Source organism: Cebidichthys violaceus, unplaced genomic scaffold (genome assembly GCF_023349555.1).
Source record: "Cebidichthys violaceus isolate CVI_PGR_0920_01 unplaced genomic scaffold, fCebVio1.0.p SCAF_29, whole genome shotgun sequence".
Classification (NCBI taxonomy): domain Eukaryota; kingdom Metazoa; phylum Chordata; class Actinopteri; order Perciformes; family Stichaeidae; genus Cebidichthys; species Cebidichthys violaceus.
The window spans coordinates 4,368,616-4,394,305 of NW_027176472.1; the positions used below are offsets into that span (position 1 = coordinate 4,368,616).

The 25,690-nt window shown below is 45.6% G+C and overlaps 1 protein-coding gene across 4 annotated transcripts in view; it reads left to right on the top strand.

Annotated features, from left to right (window-relative positions):
* Positions 1-25,690, top strand: part of LOC137880637 (glutamate receptor-interacting protein 2-like) — a 161,688-nt gene that overhangs the window by 70,389 nt on the left and 65,609 nt on the right. The window contains exon 1 of one of the 4 annotated variants that reach the window (XM_068722114.1): positions 12,432-12,496. The exons of the other annotated variants lie outside the window; for them this stretch is intronic. Coding sequence (XP_068578215.1) covers positions 12,451-12,496 — 46 coding nt within the window. The 5' untranslated portion in view covers positions 12,432-12,450. Of the gene's footprint in view, positions 1-12,431; positions 12,497-25,690 lie in introns of those variants that run through there. 4 annotated transcript variants of the gene reach the window in all.

Here is a 25,690-nt window from a genome sequence, read left to right on the forward strand (position 1 = left end):
TGATCCGGTTCCTCCGCCAGCGCGTTCACGGACGCTCTGCGCTAAGACGCCGTGAAAGACTCCTTTGATATTCCAGGAGTTCTAATTTGCTTCACAAAGCGGCTTTGCATCTTTACGAAGGAGGCAGCCAGGCATTCTGCATTATTATTATTATTATTATTAATAATAAGTGGCTGTAAATCTTTACTCAGTCAAACACAACCTGTCCCTGTGTGTCTTTATTCAGCATATTTAACTAAAATAAGAAGAAGAGTTCAGGTAATCCTTCATTTCATAATCATTTCATCTCCATTCATCATATTTATTCCTTACTATTCTCTACAAAATGTATCATCATTTTCTTTTTGCTAAAAATTGTCAAAATGTTACTGAATTGATGGTTTTTTGCAATTTTGCAATTTTGTTTTTGGGTTTTGATCTCAAGATAATTATTAAAAAGCATCAAAGCTAGTAATATCTATTTATTAATAAAGAAAACTTTTTTTTTTAATTGATTTTGCATAATTGATTGGTTTCACAATTTTTCAAATTTTGTTTTGTAAAATAAATACATTTTATTTATTTTATTTCACAAAAAAAACAATTAATTTGTATTAATATATCGGCTCATTAATGCACATGTCTGTTATTAACAGAACATTAAGTGACCATGACCACGTTGGCTACATTGTTATTGTTTACCGTTTATTATTTAATATGATAAAGACAAAAAAACCGATGTCAGTAAGAACAACTCCAGACTGACCCAGATGACCTTAAAATACTTTAATAAACAGTTACACAATTCTACATATTGTAACTTAAAACGCTTCTGTGAAATATAGAATGAGTCAGATGGAGGTTAACCATGAGCAGCTGCTCCATAGCGGACGACTAAAGCAGCTTCAACAGAGCTTCAACTGCTCAAGATGTGTGAATTTACTGGAGACACTAAACTCATTGTTATGCAACCGGGACCAACGACAGTCCGCCTGGACCGGGTAACGTGACACGAACACGACCCGTAGTTTGTGAAGCAGCGACCTTCAGTAACCCCTGAACCCCCCCCCCCCCCGTCACGGCTGCTTTCACCCCCTCTGCCCTTAACCTCCGCCACCAACCAGTGACGAGCTCACCGAGCCGTGACGGGGGACACGAAGACGAGTCCGACCCCAGTCCGACTCCAGTTCATTACAGACTCACGCTCATGGTCTCACACCACATTAGCTTGATAAGCGGACGCCCCCCTCCCCCCCCCCCCCCCCCCCCCCCACTGTCTGAGGTCAGCCACGCGTTCGCCGGCTCTCCTCCCGTCACCACAGCTCGTTACGGACGAGGCCGTTAACATCGGAGAGGAGAGGAGGGGAGAGGAGAGGAGGGGAGAAGAGGGGAGGGGAGAGGAGAGGAGGGAGGGAAGAGGAGGGGAGAAGAGGGGAGGGAAGAGGAGGGGAGAAGAGGGGGGGGGCCTCGTGTCTTTCGGCCCGCTGGGCTTCGTCGAGCCGATTTGTTCATGTGACGCTCCAACGGCTCCAGTTCTGAAAAGTGAAAGTTCAACGAGTCCAAAAGGAAGTGATCAGGGTCACAAAGGTTCTAACATGAGACCAAATATTCTGACATATAAAGCATATTTTTTTATTTTTGCCATATTTTAGCTATATCACTTTTTACCATGAGTGTGTTAAAGCTGCATTTGCTCTAGTGTCCAGCAGGGGGCGACTCCTCTGGTTGTATAGAAGTCTAGTCTAAAATGACTCTACTTCTCTCTTGATTTATTCCCTCAGTAAACATTGTAAACATGAGTTTATGGTCTCAATCTCTAGTTTACAGTCTTCTTCAATACAGCATGATGTTCATTTAGTACATTATGCTCCATTTAGAGTCAAACAGACCAGAAAGAGGGGATGATTTAGGGGCGGGGCTACACGCTGATTGACAGCTCACGGCGTAGTCGTGGCATCACGTAGTATCAGATACAGTAAGGAGATTACTGTTTGTCTTATTTTAAATTCAGTTGAATGCGTTACAGCTACTGATTCCAGTAAGAGGGCGGAGCTTAACAACAGCTCTGTGCTGTCACAGGTGAACAGTCACAGGTGAACAGTCACAGGTGAACAGTCACAGGTGAACAGTCACAGGTGAACTCCCTCCTCTGGAGTCTCAATGTGTTCCAGCCTCAAGAGAGATTTTGCCAGTGTTGCCTTTGTAGGTGTTTTCTCCACAGACGGTAGAAGAAGTGGACGTAGTCACCGTGACCCGAGGGGGCGGAGCTAAGTGCAACCGCACGCTGAATAAGACGTTTTTAAGAAGCCGAAATGTTACAGTGAACAGACTGTGAGAGGGTTAATGCTGGAAGTCTCTGATCTTGTTTTTCAATTTAAATATCAATTCAATATAATCCTGAATATTTTTAAAAAAAGAAAGCTGAAAATAATGAGCCCCGAGTATTTTACCAGCATGCTTCATTAGCTGCGGCATGAGTCTCGCGTGTGTCCACGGTCCTAATTAAGTCGAGCAGAACTCACTATCCTGTATTTCTGTGTGTGTGTGTGTGTGTGTGTGTGTGTGTGTGTGTGAGATCCTTATTAACTGTGGCAGGACTCATCAGCATGCACAGATGTATTATGTGTGCCTGTTGTGCACGTTATATTTTAATAGATAAATAAATAACAAACGAGGACGTGAAGGAAGATGAAATTATTAGAGAACGGGAACAAAACGAACGACGCTCGTTTGCTTTAGCTGCATGCTAAATGCTCACGCGTTGCCTTTGTTCACATTTGGGGACATTATTGGTGACATTGAATATGAACAAGAAGCAACAGTGACCAAGAGACACTGGCTTCGTCTCCTAACTCCTAACTCCTAACTCCTAAGTCCTGAGTCTATTGACTCCAACGGGAGACGTGAACACGGATTATAAAGCGAGTCTTTCAAGTCACCAGAGTGAATATTGACCCATTTTTTTAAACATTCTGACACTGAAATGGAACAGAGATCAGAAGAAAACAAACTTTTCAGGAGCTTTTCTCTGTCTCAGCAACGCTCTCGCCACATCTGGCAACTAAAGTTGCCGTACCTCCGAGCTAACTAATCGTGACGCTGAGTATTGCCTGTTAGTTGTGTTCAATGGTTAGGTGTAGTAAAAGCGTTGTTGTGTTGGTTCGTTTGTTAACCTACTGAGGTACTAGAGACCCGGCTGCATGGAGGAAGGCCGCCACATATAGAAGGACCAACCCGCAATCAAAACCAAAACTCAAGCAAATCTAAATTATTCAAATTATTCAAATTATTGGCGTGTCCTCGCCACGGCCCGCTGGACGATTAGACTCACTTCGGCACAGCTGCACTCGTCTCGTCGGCGGCGTCGCACCTTCAAGTCAGCGGATCTTTAATCGATTATTCACAGCGGCAGTCGGTGGAACTGTCATACGGAGACAGCTCCTTTAGAACACGGACGCTGTGGACCGCCGTCGCCGCGGCAACAAAGTCCTTAATTATATACATTTACTCTGCGCCCCGCCCGCGGGGAAGTAATAGCTCTAATTTCTCTCAAATCCAGACCGACGAGCTCAATTATCATTTCATCCGCGTTGAAAGGCTCGAGGTCCAACCTCTCCGCCACCGCCGCGGTCTGAAGACGAGGCCGACTCGACCCGTCAATCGCAGAGTCTGCTCGTTAAACAATGAGCTGCTTCTGAGGAAGGGGAGGAGCTGAACAAACCCAGTGGAGTCTCTTTGCTGCAGGCCTCGCTCCTTCAGATGTTGCTGCAGCTGCTCTGTGAGACAGCCTGAGGTCTTGGGGGGGGGGGGGGGGGGGGGGGAGAGGACGGGGGATCCTTGTATGACTAAGTCTGTCCCTCAGTGTCCACGGGATTATTCAACACAGCGCTGAACATCTACATGTTTACTCGCTAAGTCAGAATAGTAAGAAGCGGAACGAAACGCTCGTTTTGTTTTTGGCAATTAACGACGTTTTCGTGGAAGCGTAGCGCCCCCCCTTCAGTTCCCCCTCAGGTAAACACTGTTAGCTCCGTCAGCGCTTTCACTTTTGCGCCGTTAGCGCTGTTAGCACCGTTAGCTAGTTAGGACGCCGGCCATGTTGAGAGCCGTTGAGAGGCAATCGAAATGCTCCCAATCTCCCGGATCTTTTTTAAATGGACTTTAACCAAATGTTTTAGTTTAGTTGCCTAACTCTACGATAACTGATCGCCTCCATGCACACCTCCCTCCCCTGCGTCCCTGAATCGGGACAGTGAGTCCTGCAACTTAAGACACAAATAAAAAATGCATCAGATCAAAATGATGTACCAATCCAGAGCGCATCATGAGTCATGAAGTAAGACAACAGAGAGGCTTTTTGATGCATAATTTAGCATATTTGAGAGAGCCAGAACACATAATAAGAACTTTGGAAAGTACTAAAAAGAAGGATTGTATATTATCTATTCCTGCAGAGCATCTCAGTAACAGACCCAGCCACCAGACAGAATGTCGGCATTGTACATTTGTGAAAACCACAGATTGGTTGAACGTGACATTGTTGCGTTCGGTCGGAGTGAGTGACGACGTATATCTATATATATCGAGCGTATCGTCAGTGAAAGATGGACGACAGTTAAGTGGTTCATGGGTCAAGCAAACACAGGACTTTCACCCTGGACACAGCTGTTAGTGTCCCGTGTGAAATCTACCAACCCGAACTAACGGGACGTAAGAAAGTCTGCAAAGAGCGGTTATTGTGTGGTTTGCAGAAACCCAAATTTCTGCCGACTCGGTTTGTGGACCCACTGTCGTGTCTATCCAGAGCAACACCTGTGTCTGTTAACAAGAGGCTGCCCAATTATGTTGTATCTGGAGGCCCACTTGTCCAATTAGATTACACCAGGGGTTCTTGTTTGTCCAGTAGAATTAAGGCCCCCTGACTGACTGAGCGGCTGCACAGGAAGTTATCAGGAGCCAGGACCTGTCAGCGTACGTTAGTCCTGCTTCTGTATGTGTGTGAGTGTGTGTGTGTGTGTGTGTGTGTGTGTGTGTGTGTGTGTGTGTGTGTGTGAAGAACACTTAGTTCCATTCTGCTGCTGTCCCCAGCAGAGGCTGCCGTTCGATTTAATCAACTTGACACACCAGGTGGGACGGAGTTTAATCACCCTGACCTGACCCGGAGAGAGAGAGAGAGAGAGAGAAAAAAGCAGCCGCGAGTGTATTGGATTTGAGTTCATCACGTTAAATAAGGTGCTGAGAAGGGAGAGAGAGAGAGAGAGAGAGAGAGAGAGAGAGAGAGAGAGAGAGAGAGAGAGAGATCTATGATATCAAGGGCATGGGAAGGAAAGATACCAGACCGTATTGTGCAGAAAGAAACACGGACAGGAAGACTCTAGAGACTGTTCTTCTGGGTCGAGTGAGCAAGAGAAACAAAACAGAAGAAGACCTGACTGCCTCCACATCAGCTGCTCATCGTCATGGACTCATTCACTGGGCCTCTTTAGCTCGCTGGGTTCACCGTCGAAACGTAGAAGGAGTCAGAGCGCACGGAGCGTCTTTGCACTAACGGCACAGTTAAGGCTAGAAAACCATCAACCGTGGTAAATGGATATGTCACTACAGTCAGTGAACCTCACAGCTCTGGTTCACACTGACGGAGGTGAGAACCACCAGAGCTACCGTTCGCTCGTAGCTTCGCCTCACACAGTCCTTGTACTGTAGACGGTGTACAATGTGGAGGGTGTGGCGTCACTCATAGGTGGCTGCTTCCGTGTGCTTCAACAACCCTGTCCAACTTCCCCAACCAACAGCGTAACAATTGACCGACTAATTAAATAACCCCTGCCTCGTCGGGGGATCTGACGTTGGTTGATTCATGGCATCCTTGTCAGCAAACGGCAAAATCCAAAAGATGTTGGGTTCGGTGTTGGTAGCCGGTGCAGTTATCATAGTAAAGAGTATTAAGTATGCGCGCTGGTATACTGTCCTTTTATTCCAAATGTCTGTTTGCAATCTCTGTATGTATTATTATCATATGAACCATTTCATGAAGATGCATTTCTTTACCACATTATTACAGACTGTTCCTTTACATTACGGTTCTGCTAATCCCCTTTTCAGGACATGTATTGGTCACGTCTTGTGGACTGTGTGCAGCTCAATAATTCACAGGAACATTCTAAAGTGATGTTCGACGTAAGCGACTGAGAGAGAGGGAAAAACATCAAACTACCAATTTCTAGCGTGCAATTTGAAGTCATGCTCTCTAGCAGAGGAGAGATGGAAATAAAACCCAGCAGGAGTGAGAGCCAGCAGACTTCCACCTCCTCTAGGAGGACAACTCACTTCAGATGGTTCACTGTGGACACAGGAAAATGATGAAAAGACCTTTTTCCTCAGATGGCGAGAACATTTTTGACACTTCTCTTGGTGACGGCGCCTCTGCGACCAGCTAGAAGTAAAACATCTCTGTTGGAATCCGATGGCTTCAATTGAGAACAAAATGAGGGAATTAGCATTGAAAACAACAACTTGCGCTTGCGGCAGACTGTAAATGAATGTGCATCGTACAGGAACCTACTGCAATATCCTTGCAAACAGACACTAACTCTATGAAGAAGATAATGGTTTTGTTAAGACAGAGTAAGGGGAGGTGATGATTCATCTCTGTGGTAATTTTCAAGAAATTTAACTGATTAAATTGTGACGCAAGGAAGAGAAAAACCTGAAAATCTTCATAATGGAAACCATTATGAACAGTTAACACTATTGTGTTACACTATTGTGTTAACTGGTGTGAAAATGATCGTAAACAAATGCGGGACGTTCACACAGGAGACCACAGTTCATGTCCAGCGTGAATCCAAAAGTAAACTGTATTTGTTACCCTTTGGAGGTTGTTGTTTATTTACCCTAATTACGTTGTTGCGTTACCGTTGTTGCGTTCCGTTGTTGCGTTCCGTTGTTGCGTTCCGTTGTTGCGGTACCTTGTTGCGTTACGTTTTTGCGTTACGTTGTTGCGTTACGTTGTTGCGTTACGTTGTTGCGTTACCTTGTTGCGTTACCTTGTTGCGTTACCTTGTTGCGTTACGTTGTTGCGTTACGTTGTTGCGTTACGTTGTTGCGTTACGTTGTTGCGTTACGTTGTTGCGCTACGTTGTTGTGCTACGTTGTTAAGCTACGTCGTTACGCTACATCATTACGTTACGTTGTTGCGCTATATTGTTGCATTACGTTGCTGGGTTATGTTATTATTTTAACACAAACCAATATCTTTTTTCTAACTTAAACCAAACAGTTTTGAAACATTCTATACTTTAGGCAGGTTTACAATGAATGCCTCACTTCATATATGATCAAACATAACCAAGGAAACAGCTATAAATGTGTAACCCTCAGTCAAGATCATTTCTCATCCATGTTTATCAGGAGAGATTATCTCCACGGTCTGCATCTTATTGTTTACCTCCGGACACCCTGAGCCTTCTCAATAAAGTATGCCAAGTGTGAAGGACTCTGAGGTCTCACAAAATACCAAACCATGGCAATGCACAAATCATACATTCCTTCATGTCTAATAAATATCTACCACACACACACACACACACACACACACACACACACACACACACACACACACACACACACACACACACACACACACACACACACACACACACACACACACACACACACACACACACACACACACACACACACACCTAAGGCCAGGGGAAGGAGAGTGATGAATAGAAGCAGCTGCAGAACACAACACAACACAACAAGGTCTCACAGGTTCTTGTGAAATGAGTTAAAACACAGATTTTGTGTGGTGGACGGTCAGAATGAGAACTTTACCGTCCTCCACCAGGGGAGGATTGTGTGAAAACTGCTCACACTGGAGATGCATTCTAGGAACACGATGTTAGGTAATGGTTCACTTCTGGCTATTAAACAGCCTGAGAGAAGTTTAAGGTTCAACCCATCACTCAGACAAACTGCATTGTTATGAGGTGAGAGCTGAACCGCTTTGTTAAGCCTGCTGGCCTCCACAACCTGACTTTCCTCTGCCACAACTTTAGTGTCAGGCTACTTCTGTCCTCTATTCTTTTCAATGCCTTTGTGGTGTGAAGATGAACATTTCCCCTGCGCTCCATCTCAATTATTGCTGTTAAGCCAATCACGTAGCACATGCTTATTTAAATGTCATCCTTAATTTACAGCTAGTAATCACAGTGGATGTGAAACATTAATGCTACACATCCAACGTTGGTGAAAATAGTCTCTTTAAATGTGTCTCTACTGTAAAGCTCATTTATTTGTGAACTACAGTTTCAAGTTGGCACTTTTGACCGTCGCGCTATCTTGGTTTTTGGCCCGTCACCATCTTTGTTTTCAAAGAAAATCAAAAAACATCATGCTGCATTGAAGAAGACTGTAAACTAGAGATTGAGACCATAAACTCATGTTTACAATGTTTACTGAGGGAATAAATCAAGAGAGAAGTAGAGTCATTTTAGACTAGACTTCTATACAACCAGAGGAGTCGCCCCCTGGTGGACACTAGAGAGAATGCAGCTTTAACACGTGAAGCATCGGCTTCACTCGGCAGAACTGGAGGTTGCCGCCCTGGATATATCATACGAGGAGAACCACGTATGATTATACGTTGGCTCGTTACGTGCAACGATCTTTTCAAAATAAACTTCCAACGTAAATTTACTTTTTTAGTTTTTAGATTCATGATAAAACTACACGGATTAAGGAAAAGATTTGAGCTTCTTTTACTCTTTTTTTTTTTTTAGTGGAGGTACTCAGATGGGGGGGGGGGGGGGGGGGGGGGGGGGGCATTGTGTTGCTAATGAACCTGCATTTGACACGTACAATAACTGACTGGGTTGTCTTATTTTCCGGTTGTGTGTCGGAAGGCAATCAAGATACCAGCGGTATGTGCACACGCACTGAATCACTGAGTCTTTCATGAAATGTCCCCTTTAAAACATATTACTTTTTATATACTATATATATATATATATATTGCACAATCCATCATTCTCCAGTGTGTCGCTGGTGTGCAATGGCAGATATCAAATCAAAAGCTTCTGCGGTAGCTTTTATATTCTGTGTTCTCCTCACCTCAGATATTCCACCATGAAGACATGAAAAGATTTCTTCCCCGAGACAGAAACTTATGAAAACTTCTGTGTCTGACACTTCTTGCAGACGAGTGCGACGCGTGAATAACAGAAGCCTGGAGACTATATAGACGTTCTTTTTCAACCTTTATGTTACCCAGGCAATGTTTATGGAAGCCCTTTGCTTGTTAATAGCGATGCCCTGCTTTAGAGTTCCACATGCCTGGAAGCTACCCGGTGTGATCGCAGCCTTCCACTGCCTGACAGCTGGGAGGAGGAACATATCTGTTCACCAAATCAGCAGGAGACGTGCGTCTCTGTTGATGGAGACACAAATCCTTCCTCTGCTGGTGGTCCGGCAGCGGTTCGTCCTGCAATGATTGAGAGTCTCCAGATGAATTGTGACGTCCAGACTCACAGAATAACAGCAGTAGCGTTACGTTGTTGCGCTGCGTTGTTGCGCTACGTTGTTGCGTTGCGTTGTTGCGTTACGTTGTTGCGCTACGTTGTTGCGCTACGTTGTTGCGCTACGTTGTTGCGCTACGTTGTTGCGCTACGTTGTTGCGCTACGTTGTTGCGCTACGCTGTTGCGCTACACTGTTGCGTTACGCTGTTGCGTTACGCTGTTGCGTTACGCTGCGTTGTTACGTTGTTGCGTTACGTTGTTGCGTTACGCTGTTGCGTTACGCTGTTGCGTTACGCTGTTGCGTTACGTTATGTTGTTGCGTTACGTTATGTTGTTGCGTTACGTTGTTGCGTTACGTTGTTGCGGTTACGTTGTTGCGTTACGTTGTTGCGTTACGTTGTTGCGCTACGTTGTTGCGTTACGTTGTTGCGTTACGTTGCGTTGTTATGTTGTTGCGTTACGTTGTTGCGTTACGTTGTTACGCTACGTTGTTGCGCTACGTTGTTGCGCTACGTTGTTGCGTTACGTTGTTGCGTTACGTTGTTGCGTTACGTTGTTGCGTTACGTTGTTGCGCTACGTTGTTGCGTTACGTTGTTGTGTTACGTTGTTGCGTTACGTTACGTTGTTGCGTTACGTTGCTTCACCGCTCTACGAACCCCTCTAGCCTTAGTTTTGGACGTGTCAGGGACGCGTGTTAATATGCGTTTGTTACATGCATACTGTCTTTTCAAAATAAACTTCAGTTTTTCTCAGGAAGTTTAGGTTGAGGCAACAAAACCACTCAAGAACGTGGTTGACGTTAACTTGATTGAATAACTCACGTGACCAAACGTTTACTTTTTTTTTTGCACGGACATGAACAGCTGTCTCCTGGGTGAAAGTCCTGCGTCCGGCTCACATGTAATAATGACGCTTGGTGTGTTAACATTGGAGTTAGTCGCAAGCTCGGCGCGTCGCATGCAAATGCAAAAACAGTGCCTCCATGCGTTTTTTTTTTTTAAGTTTAGCTCGTAGTGTTTTGCTGCGTCTTGCATTTTTTAAATACAGAAATCATTGCAATGCTCCTAAATTATGGGCAAGTGCCTCTAAAAAGAAAAGTGAACAGGGTCGTTGCAGACTGTGTGAAAATCGACACTGAATTCTCAAGTTCTCACCGGAGCCTTTAAGCGCTTGCTGATGGTGCAGTGGCACCGCTCTAAACCTTCTTGACTCAGCAGGAGTCTTTGAGTCTGTACATCAGGGTTTAGCCTGTGTGTGTGTGTGTGTGTGTGTGTGTGTGTGTGTGTGTGTGTGCGTGTGTGTGTGTGAACCATGTGGTGAACTAGCAGCCTGGGTGTAACCTTGACTTCCTGCACACCGGCCAGTGCATGTTGGGATATTAAGGTTTAAGCGTTTGGGGGGGAGGAGGAGCTGAACGAGCCGGGTCAGCCGTCGCTGTCCATGGTGCTGAAGTTCAGGTCTCGGCCCTGTACCAAGCTGCTACCACGTGTTTCAGACTTCTACCTCTCCGGCTGGACTTCCTTCATGAGGGGGATCAGCCCATGTTTGTGTATGAGTGTGCTCTCGTGTCAACAACGGCGTGCAAACCGGGGATTCCTTTTCTCATTTCGTCGGCTCTCCAGGATGTGAAACGAAGCGCCGCCATAGGAGGCTGAATCGCTGACTCTGGGCTTTGGGTGCGTTCACATCCGTTATGTCTGAACAATACGGCCTTTTGGTTTTTTACTCTTGAGGGTATTAAAAAATGGTTTCCACACAGTTCGCACCTTCTGTATTAAAGCTGAGAGTCAGCAGCTCCCAAAACAAAACAGTCTAAATACTGACAAACTGCGCTGCAGATGACTTTGTATCGTGGAATGAAGTGTCTCCACGTTCAACTTAACAGCATCCAGTGTGTCGGTCCATCAGACCCTCGACCTGCAGCGTTTTCCTTGTCGTTTGCAAACTTTCATCAAGCCGAGCACGACGTTCCTCTGCCTTCTTCTTAATATATGCTGAGGCATGCTCCTCCAGCGGCGACTCCCCGGGCGACTCGCTGGGCGTGTGGGACGGATGTGTGTGTGTGTGTGAGTGAAGGGAGAGCGCACGTCTCGATTTCATGTCACTTCAAGCGCCATCGGTCACCTTATGATCACCAACCGACAGGGGAGCCGAGAAATAAGTCGTGATCTGGAGTTGGAAGCTTTCATCTCTCGGCTACACTTTCAGCGGGCCTCACACACGCACACACACACACACACACACACACACACACACACACACACACACACACACACACACACACACACACACACATACATACAGCCCCACAAGACACAGACTCTGAAGAAAAAGAAGAAAAAAAAACTAGGGCATCAAAAGTCCCGAAGGCTTTGAGCTACAAATTTTTTTTTTTGCATAATCAGGAGAGAAACTGAGAGAGAGAGAGAGAGAGAGAGAGAGAGAGAGAGAGAGAGAAAGAGAGAGAAAGAGAGAGAAAGAGAATCCTGTAATTAAATTAGTGCATAAAGAAAACGAGGAGGAGAACACGAGAAAACAGGAATATCATCTCTGTCAGAACAGAAGCAGACTGAGAACAGACTGATTACAGTCGATTATAAAGACGGATTTTTTATTCCTGTTTTCCTCCTGAGGAGTGTTAAAAACACGCGCACACACACACACACACACACACACACACACACACACACACACACACACACACACACACACACCAACAGTTCAGCTGGTGTCATCAGGGAGGAGGGGGGGGGCTTTGAGAGAGTAAAGGGAGATAGAGGGGGGAGAGAGAGAGAGAGAGAGAGCGAGAGAGAGAGAGAGAGGGAGAGGGAGATGTGCATGCAGACTGAAGTTGTGCCTCCCTCTTCCTCTTCCTCTTCCTCTTCCTCTTCTGCTCTTCCATGAGGAGAGAATCACTCGTCCAGTCTGGATCCGGTGTGGGGGGGACAATGCTTTTTCTTCAGGCCATATTGAAAAGAAGGCTGCTGCAGAAAGGTAAACAACAAACAAACACAAACACGTAAACATAAACTGAACATTCTCTTCGTTATTGTTCTCGGTAGTTCCGCTGTCTCGCGCTCCGGGCTACTTGTGTTTTCTCTCTCCGCTGCCATCGATCATGACTTCGACTGATCTGTGCGGGACTTGACGCTTTGTTGCGGGCTGCAGGATACAGGACCCCCCCCCCCCCCATCGGGCGCGTATTCTCACTCTGCGGTGACGGACTGCGCCGGATGTGTTGCTTTAATATGTCTTATTCTAAAGCGTGTCTGCTGTCATTCAATGACGCGCTGCATTCGTTTTCTTTTTATTCATAAGAAAAGAGTTGTTTTTGAATATTTGTGGTTGCTCTTAAGTCGTGGTTCATTGAACGCTCTGGTGATATTATGGACTTAATTGAATTGATTGCGTGTTAACACTAGTGTGACATTGCATCGCGATTAAATTGCATCTTTTATTATGTCTCTATGAGGCTCCTACAGTCTAGAAACACGTGCTGTCGCTATAGAGCTACCTGCTCATTAAAAGTGGCTTACATTAGTTTCCCCCTCTCCATTCTTTGTGTTTTCTGATGACTCCTACAGCTCATTTTCCCGCGCGCCTCTGCCTGTGTTTGTAGGAGAGAGATGTGCAGCACCCCCCCCCCCCCCCCCCCCCCCCCTCTTCCATCTCCCTCTTCTGCTAATTTATTCATGCATTCGGGGATCTAATACTTTTGAAGTGAGGCCTGGAGACGCAGTGGAAAGGTTTGCAAATGGGGACAAAACGCCGCCTATCGGCCGTCAGGGCGCACTGCAGCCCTGCTGTGGGATTATATCATACAAATAACAACAAAGCCGGAGGAGGTGAGGGTCAAAGTTGCCTTTATTGCCACACAGTCAGTGAAGGACGTACGTCTCTGTCTGGTGTCTAATACGTGTGTCACAGTTTCACCACATCAGTGTATTTCAAAAGTCTCCAGAAATCAGAGGAACTTCTGACATCAAGAGAACAAGTCTGACATCCCACTGCAGTGGCTTGATCTGTCATCACTGTATCTGCAGCTCCATCACCGTAGAGACAGAACGGAGAACCGCAGATGAGGACTTCAGAGGGAACCGCTGATGGTTCACATATTAATATCAGAGAGTAGAACGGACATTAAACTGTTTTCCGTGGTCATGTGACTAGTGGGCTGCAAAAGAAAACGGCAATCTCTTTTTGGTTGCTGTGGTGACAAAACACGTCAGTACAATATACAATATACAGTAGACAGTACAACGTATACAGGAAGTGGACGTGGTCATCGTGACGTTGGTGGACTGACGTTTTGAAACCTTAAGTTCGGTGATTTGGTCGTCGCCATCTTGGCTTTTCTTGCAACCGATGAACAGATGTGACCATATTTGGAATGCGGTAGGAGTGATGTAGAGACCTGTCAATCAGCATGTAGCCCCGCCCCTAAATCATGCCCTGCTTTATGGTCTGTTTGACTCTAAATGGAGCATAATGTACTAAATGAACATCATGCTGTATTGAAGAAGACTGTAAACTAGAGACTGAGACCATAAACTCATGTTTACAATGTTTACTGAGGGAATAAATCAAGAGAGAAGTAGAGTCATTTTAGACTAGACTTCTATACAACCAGAGGAGTCGCCCCCTGCTGGACACTAGAGAGAAGTAGAGTCATTTTAGACTAGACTTCTATACAACCAGAGGAGTCGCCCCCTGCTGGACACTAGAGAGAAGTAGAGTCATTTTAGACTAGACTTCTATACAATTGGACTTCTTTTTACAACTCGGCAGAAGTTGAATTAGCAAGCTAGCTAGTGAACTACGCAGCTGTCTGCTAATAAGATAGTTGACTAACACAAGCTCGAGGCAGCTGTCAGCTAAGCCAGCTAACCGATTTCAGCTAGCCGGCTTCAGCTAGCTAATTAGCGGACAGCTGCCTCTCGTTGCTTGCTAGCTCGCTAATTCAAAAGATGCTGAAATGCTTCAATAGTGACAGAAAATGAGCCGAACAAAGTTGTCACTCGTGTGGCGATAGCAAGGTGCTTTCCTACGCTGTGTAAAGAGCGTGTGCATGAAGCATTGAGTTGTTCAATTTTGACTAATGCTCCACTGCTCCTCATTTCACTGTCTGTTCAGTTTATATAGGAGCTAGCCGGCTACAAAGATCCCATTGATAACGGTAACACATCAAAATGGCTGCCGCTCTGATCGTCCAGCTACGTCGACTTGAACCGGCGCGTCTGTTCAACTCTTTTTCTGTTTCCTATGCCTTCACACATGGGATGTGTGTGATAATGAGGACTCACTTTTAGGGAGATGACATTTAGGAGACGCTGTCTTCTTCATTGACGGAGGAGAAGACGCTTCATGAAAGATCAGTGACATTAAAGTGATAAGATCAAAGGTCAGAGCCTCACGGCCGTCACCGCACGACGAGAGTTTATCGCCAGACGTTACGTCAGCGCGCAACAGTTTTTATAGTTCCTCTAAACTTAAATTTCATGATCTGTGACCTTTCAACATACATTAATAGCTGAAGAGATTAAAGTAGCTTTAAACGACCTGATGATCAGTGTTAAAGATTCTCCGAGGAACTTTTCATTTTGCGTTGGTTTTGTCGGTCCCTGTGGATAAAATCGGTAGTGTTTCCAATCACCAGAGTCCCTTTACAAAACCTCTCATTCTACTGCAGCAGGGTCTGACAGTCTGACCCTGCACAGTCCTGGTTCCGGTTCTCCCGCGCCTCCCTTCCCTCCAGCGGGTCCAGCCATACGGCCTCGGTCTCCTGCAGCGTGGTGGTATTGTCAGTATTTTCCTGAAAGAACCTGTTTGTGGTAAAGAAACAAACGTGAACCATCTGCTGTTTACATGACATTTGAACGAACATATGCTCTGTAATGTAGATGATAAACCCCTGAGGGGGTGTTCTGTTACTTCCCTCTCTCTATAGGGAGCTCACAGGTCTCGTTTAGGGTCAGAAGGTCACGAGGGACTTGAACCCACTTTCACTTCATGTCACCGAGTAAGAAATGTTCCTTTGTTCAGTCTAAAAAACCCACCAAGTCCCTCTAGTCATGCAAACGCTAGCAACAGTCCAGGCTGTGGTCCCGCTCTGTAGTGCTGCAGGGGCAACAGGTGGCCTGTGATTTTTTTTTCTTTTTCTTTTTAAACCACCAAGTCAAAGCCTCTCTGAAGCTTAATAATTCCAAGACCTGCAGGTTTGCCTGTGAAGTCACATCAAACCCATTACACACACCGGACCTCAGGGAACGACCGAGCAACGGTGGCTTTGAAAACCGGCGCCTCTTCTCTCCGGGGGCCAGCTGACGGTTATTCTGCAGATTAGCTGCCCGTCCACCGGGAACCCTGTCGCTGCAGCGCCGCGTGATCTAAAAAGTTGAGTCTTAAAAGGATGTTTTGATGTCATTTCATACACGCGCATTAGCGTATTACTGTCAGCGTCATTCTGAGTTCTCAGTCGAGAGTTTTATTGTCTCGGGAACTGGTTTGTTTGTCGTGAAAGCGCATGTAAGGATATTCCAATCCGTGAAAAAGAACTAAAGAGGCTTTAAAGGGACAGTTTGTAACATTTGGCGCCATCCAGTGGTGAGGCCGCAGATGGCAGCCAACTGAATACCCCTCCGCTTACTCTCCTACCTGCAGTGACGTGAGTTGCCGAGTGCAACGGTAGCACCTTTCCCTAAGCTCAGAGTTCATCCTTACCGTAATGACTCTAGTGGAGGAGCAACGGAAGGCAGGTGGCGGCTGGTGGTATCACGGTTTTGCACTCTTGAGGCTCACGTTACAAGTGTGTCGGAGAAGTACGGTGGTCTTCAGGTAACGTAAAAAAACGTGAACGGGTCTCTCTAAACCCTGTGTTTGGTTGGTCCGTTTTGGTCTGTTGTAGAAACATGGCGGACTCTGTGAAGAGGACACGCCCCCTACGTAGATATGATGGACTCAAGCAACGTATCCTCTCACAACGGTTCATGTGATATCTTACAAAGAAGCTAGCAATACTCAGCTCGTTACATGCAGTCTTTTCAAGATAAACGTCCGTCTTCACAGGAAACAACTCTGTTAGGTTTAGGCAGAGATTGACGTTTGGGTCAACATGACCACAGACGTGCCGATACTGAAGGACACAAGTCACCCTGACAAATCGCTGGTTGTTGGACCTTTTCAGAGCCTGCTGGACAAATCCCAAACTAGCCTGTGGTCAAGTCAAACCAGACACTCGCTCTCGATAGAGTTTGTTTTTGCGTTGGCTACTGTAGATTTTGGCAGACAAGTTTCAGTTGGTTGCAATCTGCAATCTTGCCACTAGATGGCACCAAACACTGCACACTCGGCCTCCGAGGGACGACCAGGTTGCATTGATTTTGCATTGATTAAAGTCGGTACTATAGTTGTGCATGAATAATGCGTACATGAGTGACTTGTACAGGGTGAGGTAATGAGCAGAGTGATGGTGTTTTGATGGTGGTCTCTAGACGAGCTGATCAAATGATTCAGCAGAAGAAACGGACTCATTGACCAGTCGAGTGTCCAACCGGCTGACACTTTGAAACGTCTTCTTCACTCCATCACATCTTTCACTGAGGTTAAAGATCAATCTCCCCTTTTTGTTTTTAATGTAAAATGTTTGAATCATAACTTAAGATATCATCCAAACATTTTGACTAAATCCGTCTCTCGCTCTCTCTCTCTCTCTCTCTCTCTCTCTCTCTCTCTTTTTCTTCTTCCTCTCATTATCATTAACCTCGCTGCATTTTTTCTCTCCATCCTTCCCCGCATTCCCCCCCCCCTCTTCCTGTCTACCCCTTTTCCTTTCCTCCGTCGCTCCTCTCAGCAATGCAGATGTGCTTTCTTTGATTTTGTCACCAGAGATTAATTAGCACTTTATTAGGAGTCCTATTTATACCTCCAGCCAAGAGAGAGAGAGAGAGAGAGAGAGAGAGAGAGAGAGAGAGAGAGAGAGAGAGAGAGAGAGAGAGATGAGGAAGGGAGGGGGAGACTGTATAGACTGAGGCATTAATGGAGACGGGAAAATGTGGGGAGATAGAGGGAATGATGGGAAAAGAGAAAGAAGCAGGAATGAAGTGAAAGACGGAGGGAAAGAAGAGGAAAATATGAGAAACATGCAGCGCTGTGTAAAAATAGAGGCGGGGAGGAAAACAGACAAGTGCAACAGTGAAAAGAAAAGAGACAGAACGGGCGACAGGAAGGAGAAAAGTAGACGGGAAGAGGAGATGAAAGACGGCAAGAAAGTCCTCCAAACTGAACCACAAGACAGGTTTAAGTAAGACGTAGGACTCGGGATGTAAACCTGTGGCGTCCTAAATGAAGTGTGAGGACAGCAGAGACTAACAAAGCCTGTAAGATTAGTGTTTCAGAACAAGCGATTGATGTCAGCTTGTTTCTGTGAAGCCAGTTCTAGGCGAGATGGACTGAAGAAGAGGAGGGCGGTGAGGAGACAAGAGCGCCATCGAGGGAGATCGGTGAAGTATTGCGAGAGCGAGGACGTCAATGATGCAAGGAAAGGAGTGAGAGAGAGAGAAAAGATATAGTAGAGAAAGGTGTGAAAAAGAGAGGGTGAGAGACAAGGAGAGATGGGTGGGAGAAGGAGAGACGTTGAGGAAGAAGGGAATGGATGGAGGGAGAGATGGAGGAGGGTGACAGAAAAGAAGAAGAGAGGGATGAAGAGAGACGGAGCCGGAGGGACAGCAGGAGCGTGATGAGAGACGTTTAAAGTTCCTCTCGTGGAGAGATTATCCAGAAGTGACCGAATCTGTAACGATGGATTATTGAAACATTCCTGTCACATTTCAACTCGCCGTGACTCTTTTCAAACTCGCTCTGCCTGCAAATCCCTGCAAAGCTCGAGGCTTTGAGACAAAACTGACAAACCTTTTATTATTCATTTGTTGCTGCAAAAAAAACAAAAAATAGAAGTGCATGAGAACAATTCGTGACATCCGGGAGGCTGAAAGGATTCCGCGTCAAGTTCAGTGTTTCCCGAAACGACCTGAAAGCACCGCCGTCGGTTGATAATTAGAAACGCCGCTTCTGGTTTCTTAGTGGCGGTACGACGCAGTCGGCGCCGTTCTGGTTCCCGGGGCATCGAATCCAGACGCTTTGTCACCGGCCTCGGCGTCTGACACTGAAACCCTTCAGCATCTCTACTAGACTAGTACTACTACCTCCATCCGCTGCACAGTTTAACCAGCGTTCTTCACCAGTTTTGCTGCAGATATTCAATAAGTACGTTATCTGGAGATTGGCAGTAATGCTTCCTGCTCGCCAATCCCTGATCATGATACGTTGTCAACAGAACAAATCTGTGTTGGAGGGAGAGTTAGCTAACTGAAGCTAACAGCTAACGTACAGAAATTCACTTCCATTATGACGCGTTCAGGCTCTGTTCAGTAAAAATGAGTATTGGGTGAAGTTAACACTTCAACGATGCGTACAAATGTAATCTTGTAAAATGTAGTTTTTGTACGAGTACAGATGTTGAAGGAGATGTTTTCACGGCAATGTAAAGTCGATATTTGAGAGGAAGTGATGCGATCCGAACCGTGGGGTTTTTGAGATCCACTGCACCCCTAAGGGGGGGGGGGGGGGTCAAACAAACTGTCAATGAACCAAGAGTCAGTGTTGACTTAGGTAGGCTACCGTACAAAACGCTCCTAATTGACGTAACTTCACATGGATTACGTAATTGATTAAACTGTAACGCAATTTCAACCAAAACCACAATCTTTTACCAAACCAAACCTAACCGTTTAGTCAGAGGAGCAAGTAGAGAAACATTTTCTACAACGATGTGTCCTTTGTTATGTCTGTTTTACCAGTAAATGCTCAAACACAGCAACTGGAATGATGAGCACTCGCCCGCTGTTTGATACGTTGCTCACAGCTGCAACGAGGCAATCAAGGGAGCTGGAGCTCCCGTAAAGGTGCAGCAGGACGATGAAGCCCCGTAATGAACCCGATATTGAGCTGAAACTCACTGTGTTCCAATCAGGATGTGCTGAGAGCACCAGAGTGTACCAAACACTCAACATATGGGGATGTTAAAAGTTTGAGTTTTTTCGTGGAGCACACTTTCCGACTGAGTGGACTCATGGAAAAAAATCAATAAAGCATTCAAAGAGAAACTGGTTCTACTTCTCCACTGTCTGGTTTCCCAACAGTCATTCTTTCACCAAGAAGTAGCTCAATACAATGCTACCGTTTGTAGCTTCAACGGTTAGCTTACATGGTTAGCGGTTGGCTATTCATCTTATGGCTAGCCTTGTTCCAAACCTCAGAATCACATCTCAGATTTATTTTAACAACGGACCAATCAGAGCTTTGTAGGCGGGAGTAAGAACAGGAGCGTCATCAGCCCCCTGCTGGTCAGTAGAGAGAATGCAAGTCTTAAGACACTTCCTCATCGGCTGCACTCTCATTGATCAATTCTTTGACTACGGTGGCTCTTCTACGCATGACGTGTGATTGAGGGAACCTTCGGGCCCGTGAGACTTGACCACTTGACCCGTCCTGTCAGGAACAAGCTTTAGCGGGACGATCAGTTTGTTGAGGACCGGCTTCAGGTCGATCCAGGGACAAACAACAGAAGCTGCATTTATTTCTGATGTACATCAGCGACGTCTGGCTCGGAGCTCCGAGAGAGAACGAGCCAAAAGAATGATAGATGACGGAACGTACGGGATAATTAAAACGGAGCAAGAAAGACAGATGCGAAGAAGGCTGTGAGAGACACAATAACACGAAGATAAATCAATATGGGAGGAAGAGGTTTGAGACGAACAAGAAAAACACAACCAATGAGGACGTAGAAGAGACGGAATGAGTCAGAGGTTAGAAGTAAAACAGCCTTCAGAACATGAAACGGAGAAAGATGGAAAGAGGAAGCAAGACGGAGGAGAAACAAACAGAAGGATAAAGAAAGAGAGGGAGAAGAATGATATATGACGGGTTGTGTTGCATGTTGGGGTGAAGAACGAAGGCAGCGGTTTAACGCAGACGTTAGAAGAAGGCCTTTCAGGTCGTCTGCCGGGTGACAACAACGAGTCCACAGAAGAACAAATGAACAAAAGCCAAAAGAGGAAGAGACAGAAAGAGAGAGAGAGGGACAAAGAGAAAGAGAGACAGAGGCTTCACACTCAGGGTATACTGGCCTCAATATGTCAAGACTGGGTTACAAGGGGGGGGGGGTAATATTTAGAAAGAGAATGAAATAAGAAGAGAAGACAGAAGGGAAGAGAGGACTGTGAACTACTAGAAAAAAACTAAGTCTAAAAATGACTCGTCTATTAAATGACATATCTATTAACTTTACAAATAATAACGGGCATCTCTGAGAAGTAAAGGCAGAACAAGAATGTCTTTAAAGCTGCATTCTCTCTAGTGTCCACCAGGGGGCGACTCCTCTGGTTGTATAGAAGTCTAGTCTAAAATGACTCTACTTCTCTCTTGATTTATTCCCTCAGTAAACATTGTAAACATGAGTTTATGGTCTCAATCTCTAGTTTACAGTCTTCTTCAACACAGCATGATGTTCATTTAGTACATTATGCTCCATTTAGAGTCAAACACACCATAAAGCAGGGGATGCTTTAGGGGCGGGGCTACACGCTGATTGACAGGTCTCTACCTCGCGTTGTCCGGTCTGGGAGTTGTCTTAACCCTTTCACTGTGTGTTTTCAGTTTGTCAAAGTTATCAGTAACATTTTGTTTCCTATAAATATCTCATTCAGCGTTTATTGTACGAGAGGTGACGACCAAAATACCGAACTCGTGGCTTCAAGAACCGTAGTCCACAAACCGAGTTGCGGTGACTCCGTCCACGTCTTCTTTGCTGTCTACGGATTAATAGAACCACCGGTTTCTTTGACTCATTAGAGCTCCCTGTGTGGAACAGCCACCCTAACAAGAAATAATCCAAACATGGCGGCCTGAATCCAGCAAGAGGAGGAAGAGAGGAAAGACAATCTACCAGAGGACGAGCAGAGCGAAGCGCTGACAGGTTAGCGTACAGCTGGCACGGCACATTCCACCGAGGACGAGCAGGAAGCAGATTCGGGGTTAATTTGCATTTCAAACTCGCCCGACTTCCAGCCGGCGACGCCAGAAAACCTGCTGATTTGCACTCCACCCCGCTCCTCCGTCTCTTCTCCCTCCGTCTCACTTTTATCTCTAAATCTACTTTTTTTTTCACAAATTTCCTGATTTGTTGCCGTTTTTTTTTCTTCTGTCGTCTGTTTCTGTCTCTCTTGCTAAATCGGTCTTCCAGCGTGTCATCCTTTCTGTTTCTTTATTCATGCATATCTATATCTATATATATATAGATAATAACCAACTATTGCTGTGAGTTGTAACGTTAGTTTATTACTATTGAATTTGTGCAAATTGCACCGACTTCAGCGATGCACGTCCTCGGGTCCCCGACCATTCACCCGGCAATAGTGAAGTAGATCAGACGGACGGTTTTTGAGATTTCTTTTTGTATAATTTAATGAAAATAGGAAAAGTCTCTTTTGCTTTTCCTTTCTCTCGCTGTCTCTTTACTCTCCTTCCCTCTCCTCGCTCCTTCACCCTTTTTCTTCCCGTCTTTCGTCTTTTGTCCTTTCGTTCCTCTCGTGTTGTTCGTCAGACGGGGGTTTTTTAAGTCTCCATCTGTCCTCGTCTGTCTCCTGCAGCGCGGGAGTGATGGAATGAAGACGCGCAGCAGGGGGAGGCATCGACTCAGAGAGGGAGTGAACAGTAGGGAGGTCTTCAGCGAAGTGAAGACAGAGAGGCTGACGGGACCAACATCAGAGCTGCAGGACTCTATGAAAACTGATGCAGTAAAGACACGAAGCAAACCTACACGTTATGTGGATGAAGCCCCGTTTCATATGAATTTTATTCAAACCACGAGGAGCTTATGTCCGAGAACGGCAGATGTTCTCTGACTCAGAGAGAGAAATGAGTGTGCAGATTAGATAGCTGCTCTTTGTGTGTGTTTGCATAGTCTGTCCTTGTCTAGACATCTGTGTGTGTGTGTGTGTGTGTGTTGTGCTTTTCTGTGTGCACGCGTGTTTCCTGCACCGCGCCACAGGAGGCCATCATTTGCCACTTCAAAGTACTTGCCCATAATCCTCGGAGTGTGGATTCATTTGCACTTGAAACTCTCAGAATGAACGGAGAGAGAGAGAGAGAGAGAGAGAGAGAGAGAGAGAGAGAGAGAGAGAGAGAGAGAGAGAGAGAGAGAGAGAGAGAGGGAGAGAAGGAAAGAGCAAGGAAGAGGAGAGGAAAGGAGAAGCAGAGACAAGATGAGAAGAACTCTGACCATGTGCAACATAAAATGTGATCTCAAGTGTCTCGAGACTGTGTGTGTGTGTGCGTGTGTGTGTGTGTGTGTGTGTGTGTGTGTGTGTGTGTGTGTGTGTGTGTGTGTGTGTGTGCGGAGCAAGCTGACATGATTCATTTTCCTGACTGCTTATTTTGCCTCCTTCCACCTCTCTCTTCCTCTCTCTCTCTCTCTCTCTCTTTCCATCCTTTCTCTCTCTCTCTCTCTCCATCCTTTCTCTCTCTCTCTCCATCCTTTATTTCTCTCTCTCTCTCCATCCTTTCTCTCTCTCTCTCTCTCCATCCTTTATTTCTCTCTCTCTCTCTCCATCCTTTCTCTCTCTCTCTCTCTTTCGGAGCCTTGAGGAAGTCTCTCACATAGGGATGTCTAAATACACACTCACTAATGCAGCATGCACAGACTCACACTGACCGACTATACGTACATAGATTCATGCATAAAACACACTTATTGAGACGGTAGCAGGGATGCAAATGTAGCACACACACACACACACACACACACACACACACACACACACACACACACACACACACACACACACACATGAATGTACGAGCTAATCTCTCAGCACACAGGTTTTAAGAGTAGTGAGTTAGAGGAGTGAGGTTTTCAGTCTCAATAGACCAGCAGTGACTTTCCACCCACCTCTGACAACTTCACTTCCCTGCTGCCTCGCCCATTGTGTGTGTGTGTGTGTGTGTGTGTGTGTGTGTGTGTGTGTGTGTGTGTGTTAGAGAACGAAAGGTTCACTTTTTTCCATCTTTTGCTTTGATTGGTTTTTCTCTGTTCAATGAAAAACTGACTCATAAGTGTGTTTTCATCTACCCGTTATTATGCGCAAATTGAAATTGCCTGAGTGAAAATTTGAGAGAAAATAACTTGTAATATCCCTAAAAAGTCGTCTGCCTGAGTTGTAAAAGTTGGAGCATCGTATGCGGAGAAGAGCAACTTAACTGATGATGTACATGAAGCATGCAGCGGAGATCAGCTGCAGATTAAATCAATCAAACAAGTCTACTAATACTGAAGGGAGGAAGAGTATGCAGCAAGACAACGGGGGACTTTTATTGTGAAGAATTTATAGGAAATGGAATGTTTATCCACACTCGTTGGATTATGGCTGAAACCATGTTGTTTTCTTGCAACCAATGAACTGAAGTGACCACATCTGGACTGAGGAGGAGTGACGTAGAGACGCCGTATACGTCTCTGGTAGAGACCTGTCAATCAGCATGTAGCCCCGCCCCTAAATCATCCCCTCTTTATGGTCTGTTTGACTCTAAATGGAGCATAATGTACTAAATGAACATCATGCTGTATTGAAGAAGACTGTAAACTAGAGATTGAGACCATAAACTCATGTTTACAATGTTTACTGAGGGAATAAATCAAGAGAGAAGTAGAGTCATTTTAGACTAGACTTCTATACAACCAGAGGAGTCGCCCCCTGCTGGACACTAGAGAGAAGTAGAGTCATTTTAGACTAGACTTCTATACAACCAGAGGAGTCGCCCCCTGGTGGACACTAGAGAGAAGTAGAGTCATTTTAGACTAGACTTCTATACAACCAGAGGAGTCGCCCCCTGCTGGACACTAGAGAGAATGCAGCTTTAACACGTGAAGCATCGCCTTCACTCGGCAGAACCGGAGGTTGCGTAAAATATGTAAAATACGTACAGAAATGATGTCACAAACGTCACAAACTAAGGAACTAAAACGACAACACTGTGGAGCGCCTCCTGGTGGCGCCTCCTGGGTTTGTTTTGCCCGTCCGCCTCCCTCTGAGCGAGTCTTAGCGTGGATGTGTTTGACAGTGCAGTCAGTACAGGATACATGGCATATTTTCTAGTGATTCATACACCAGTTAGTGAGAGCGGGATGGACTTTGCAGCCTCGGAGCACTGAACAACAACCAGTCCCAGAAAAGAAGAACCACATCGTGTTTGTTATCTCTTCAGGCTCTTCTGACAGCCGGCACAGAAACTCTTCAGCTTCATATGGTGACAGATCATATCGCAGTTTACTTAACAGCTGTGGACTGTTTTTCTTTCTGTTCTGAAGGAGTTTTTAGCAGAATCTCGGCAGAAAAAGGTCTTGCCAGAGTATACAATTTCAGACCGTTATCGGATGAGAGAGAGCACATCTTGTTATTCTTTGTGTATTTATTTAAAATTTGATGCTTCAAAATTTGGCAGATGAAAGATGTATTTTTCCGCCTGATGTATTTCCAGCAGCCTGACGGCTCATTGTGCTGCACATTAGTCCGGCCTCATCACCACAAAATACACCGAAAAAAACCCGCCTCGCAGAAACCCGTGGATTCATGCCTCTGACCGATGATATTTAAAAAATCTACACTGTACACGTTAAAAAGTACCAGGAAAACATCTGACAAAAACACCCACCTTCCAGTGGTTGAAACGAAGCGCTCAGCTGGAGATGCAGCGGGGACTATAATTAGTTTGGAACCAAAGATGAAGAAAGACTTTGTGAGTATTTTTAGTTACCGGCCTCAGAACTCCACATCCTCCTTCACTGGTGGGTTGTTGTCTGTGAGGAGCCGTGACGAGCAGCAGCGCTCTGCTTTCTGTATTTTCTTCTTACGACTCACATCTTGCGGCAGCAGGATGAGATATTTGGCATCGCAGCAGGCGGAGGGGTTGTTTACACCAATGCCGTGGGATGAAGAGTTGAATGGAGCTCGGCACTGAGTTCATACGGGATGTGAACAAACTGAATTCTCAGCGTGTTTACTGCGAGCGTAGAGCAGCGCCATCGTCTGACTCGCTGGGCTAACCTCTGCTTCAATACACGACGCAGTATTA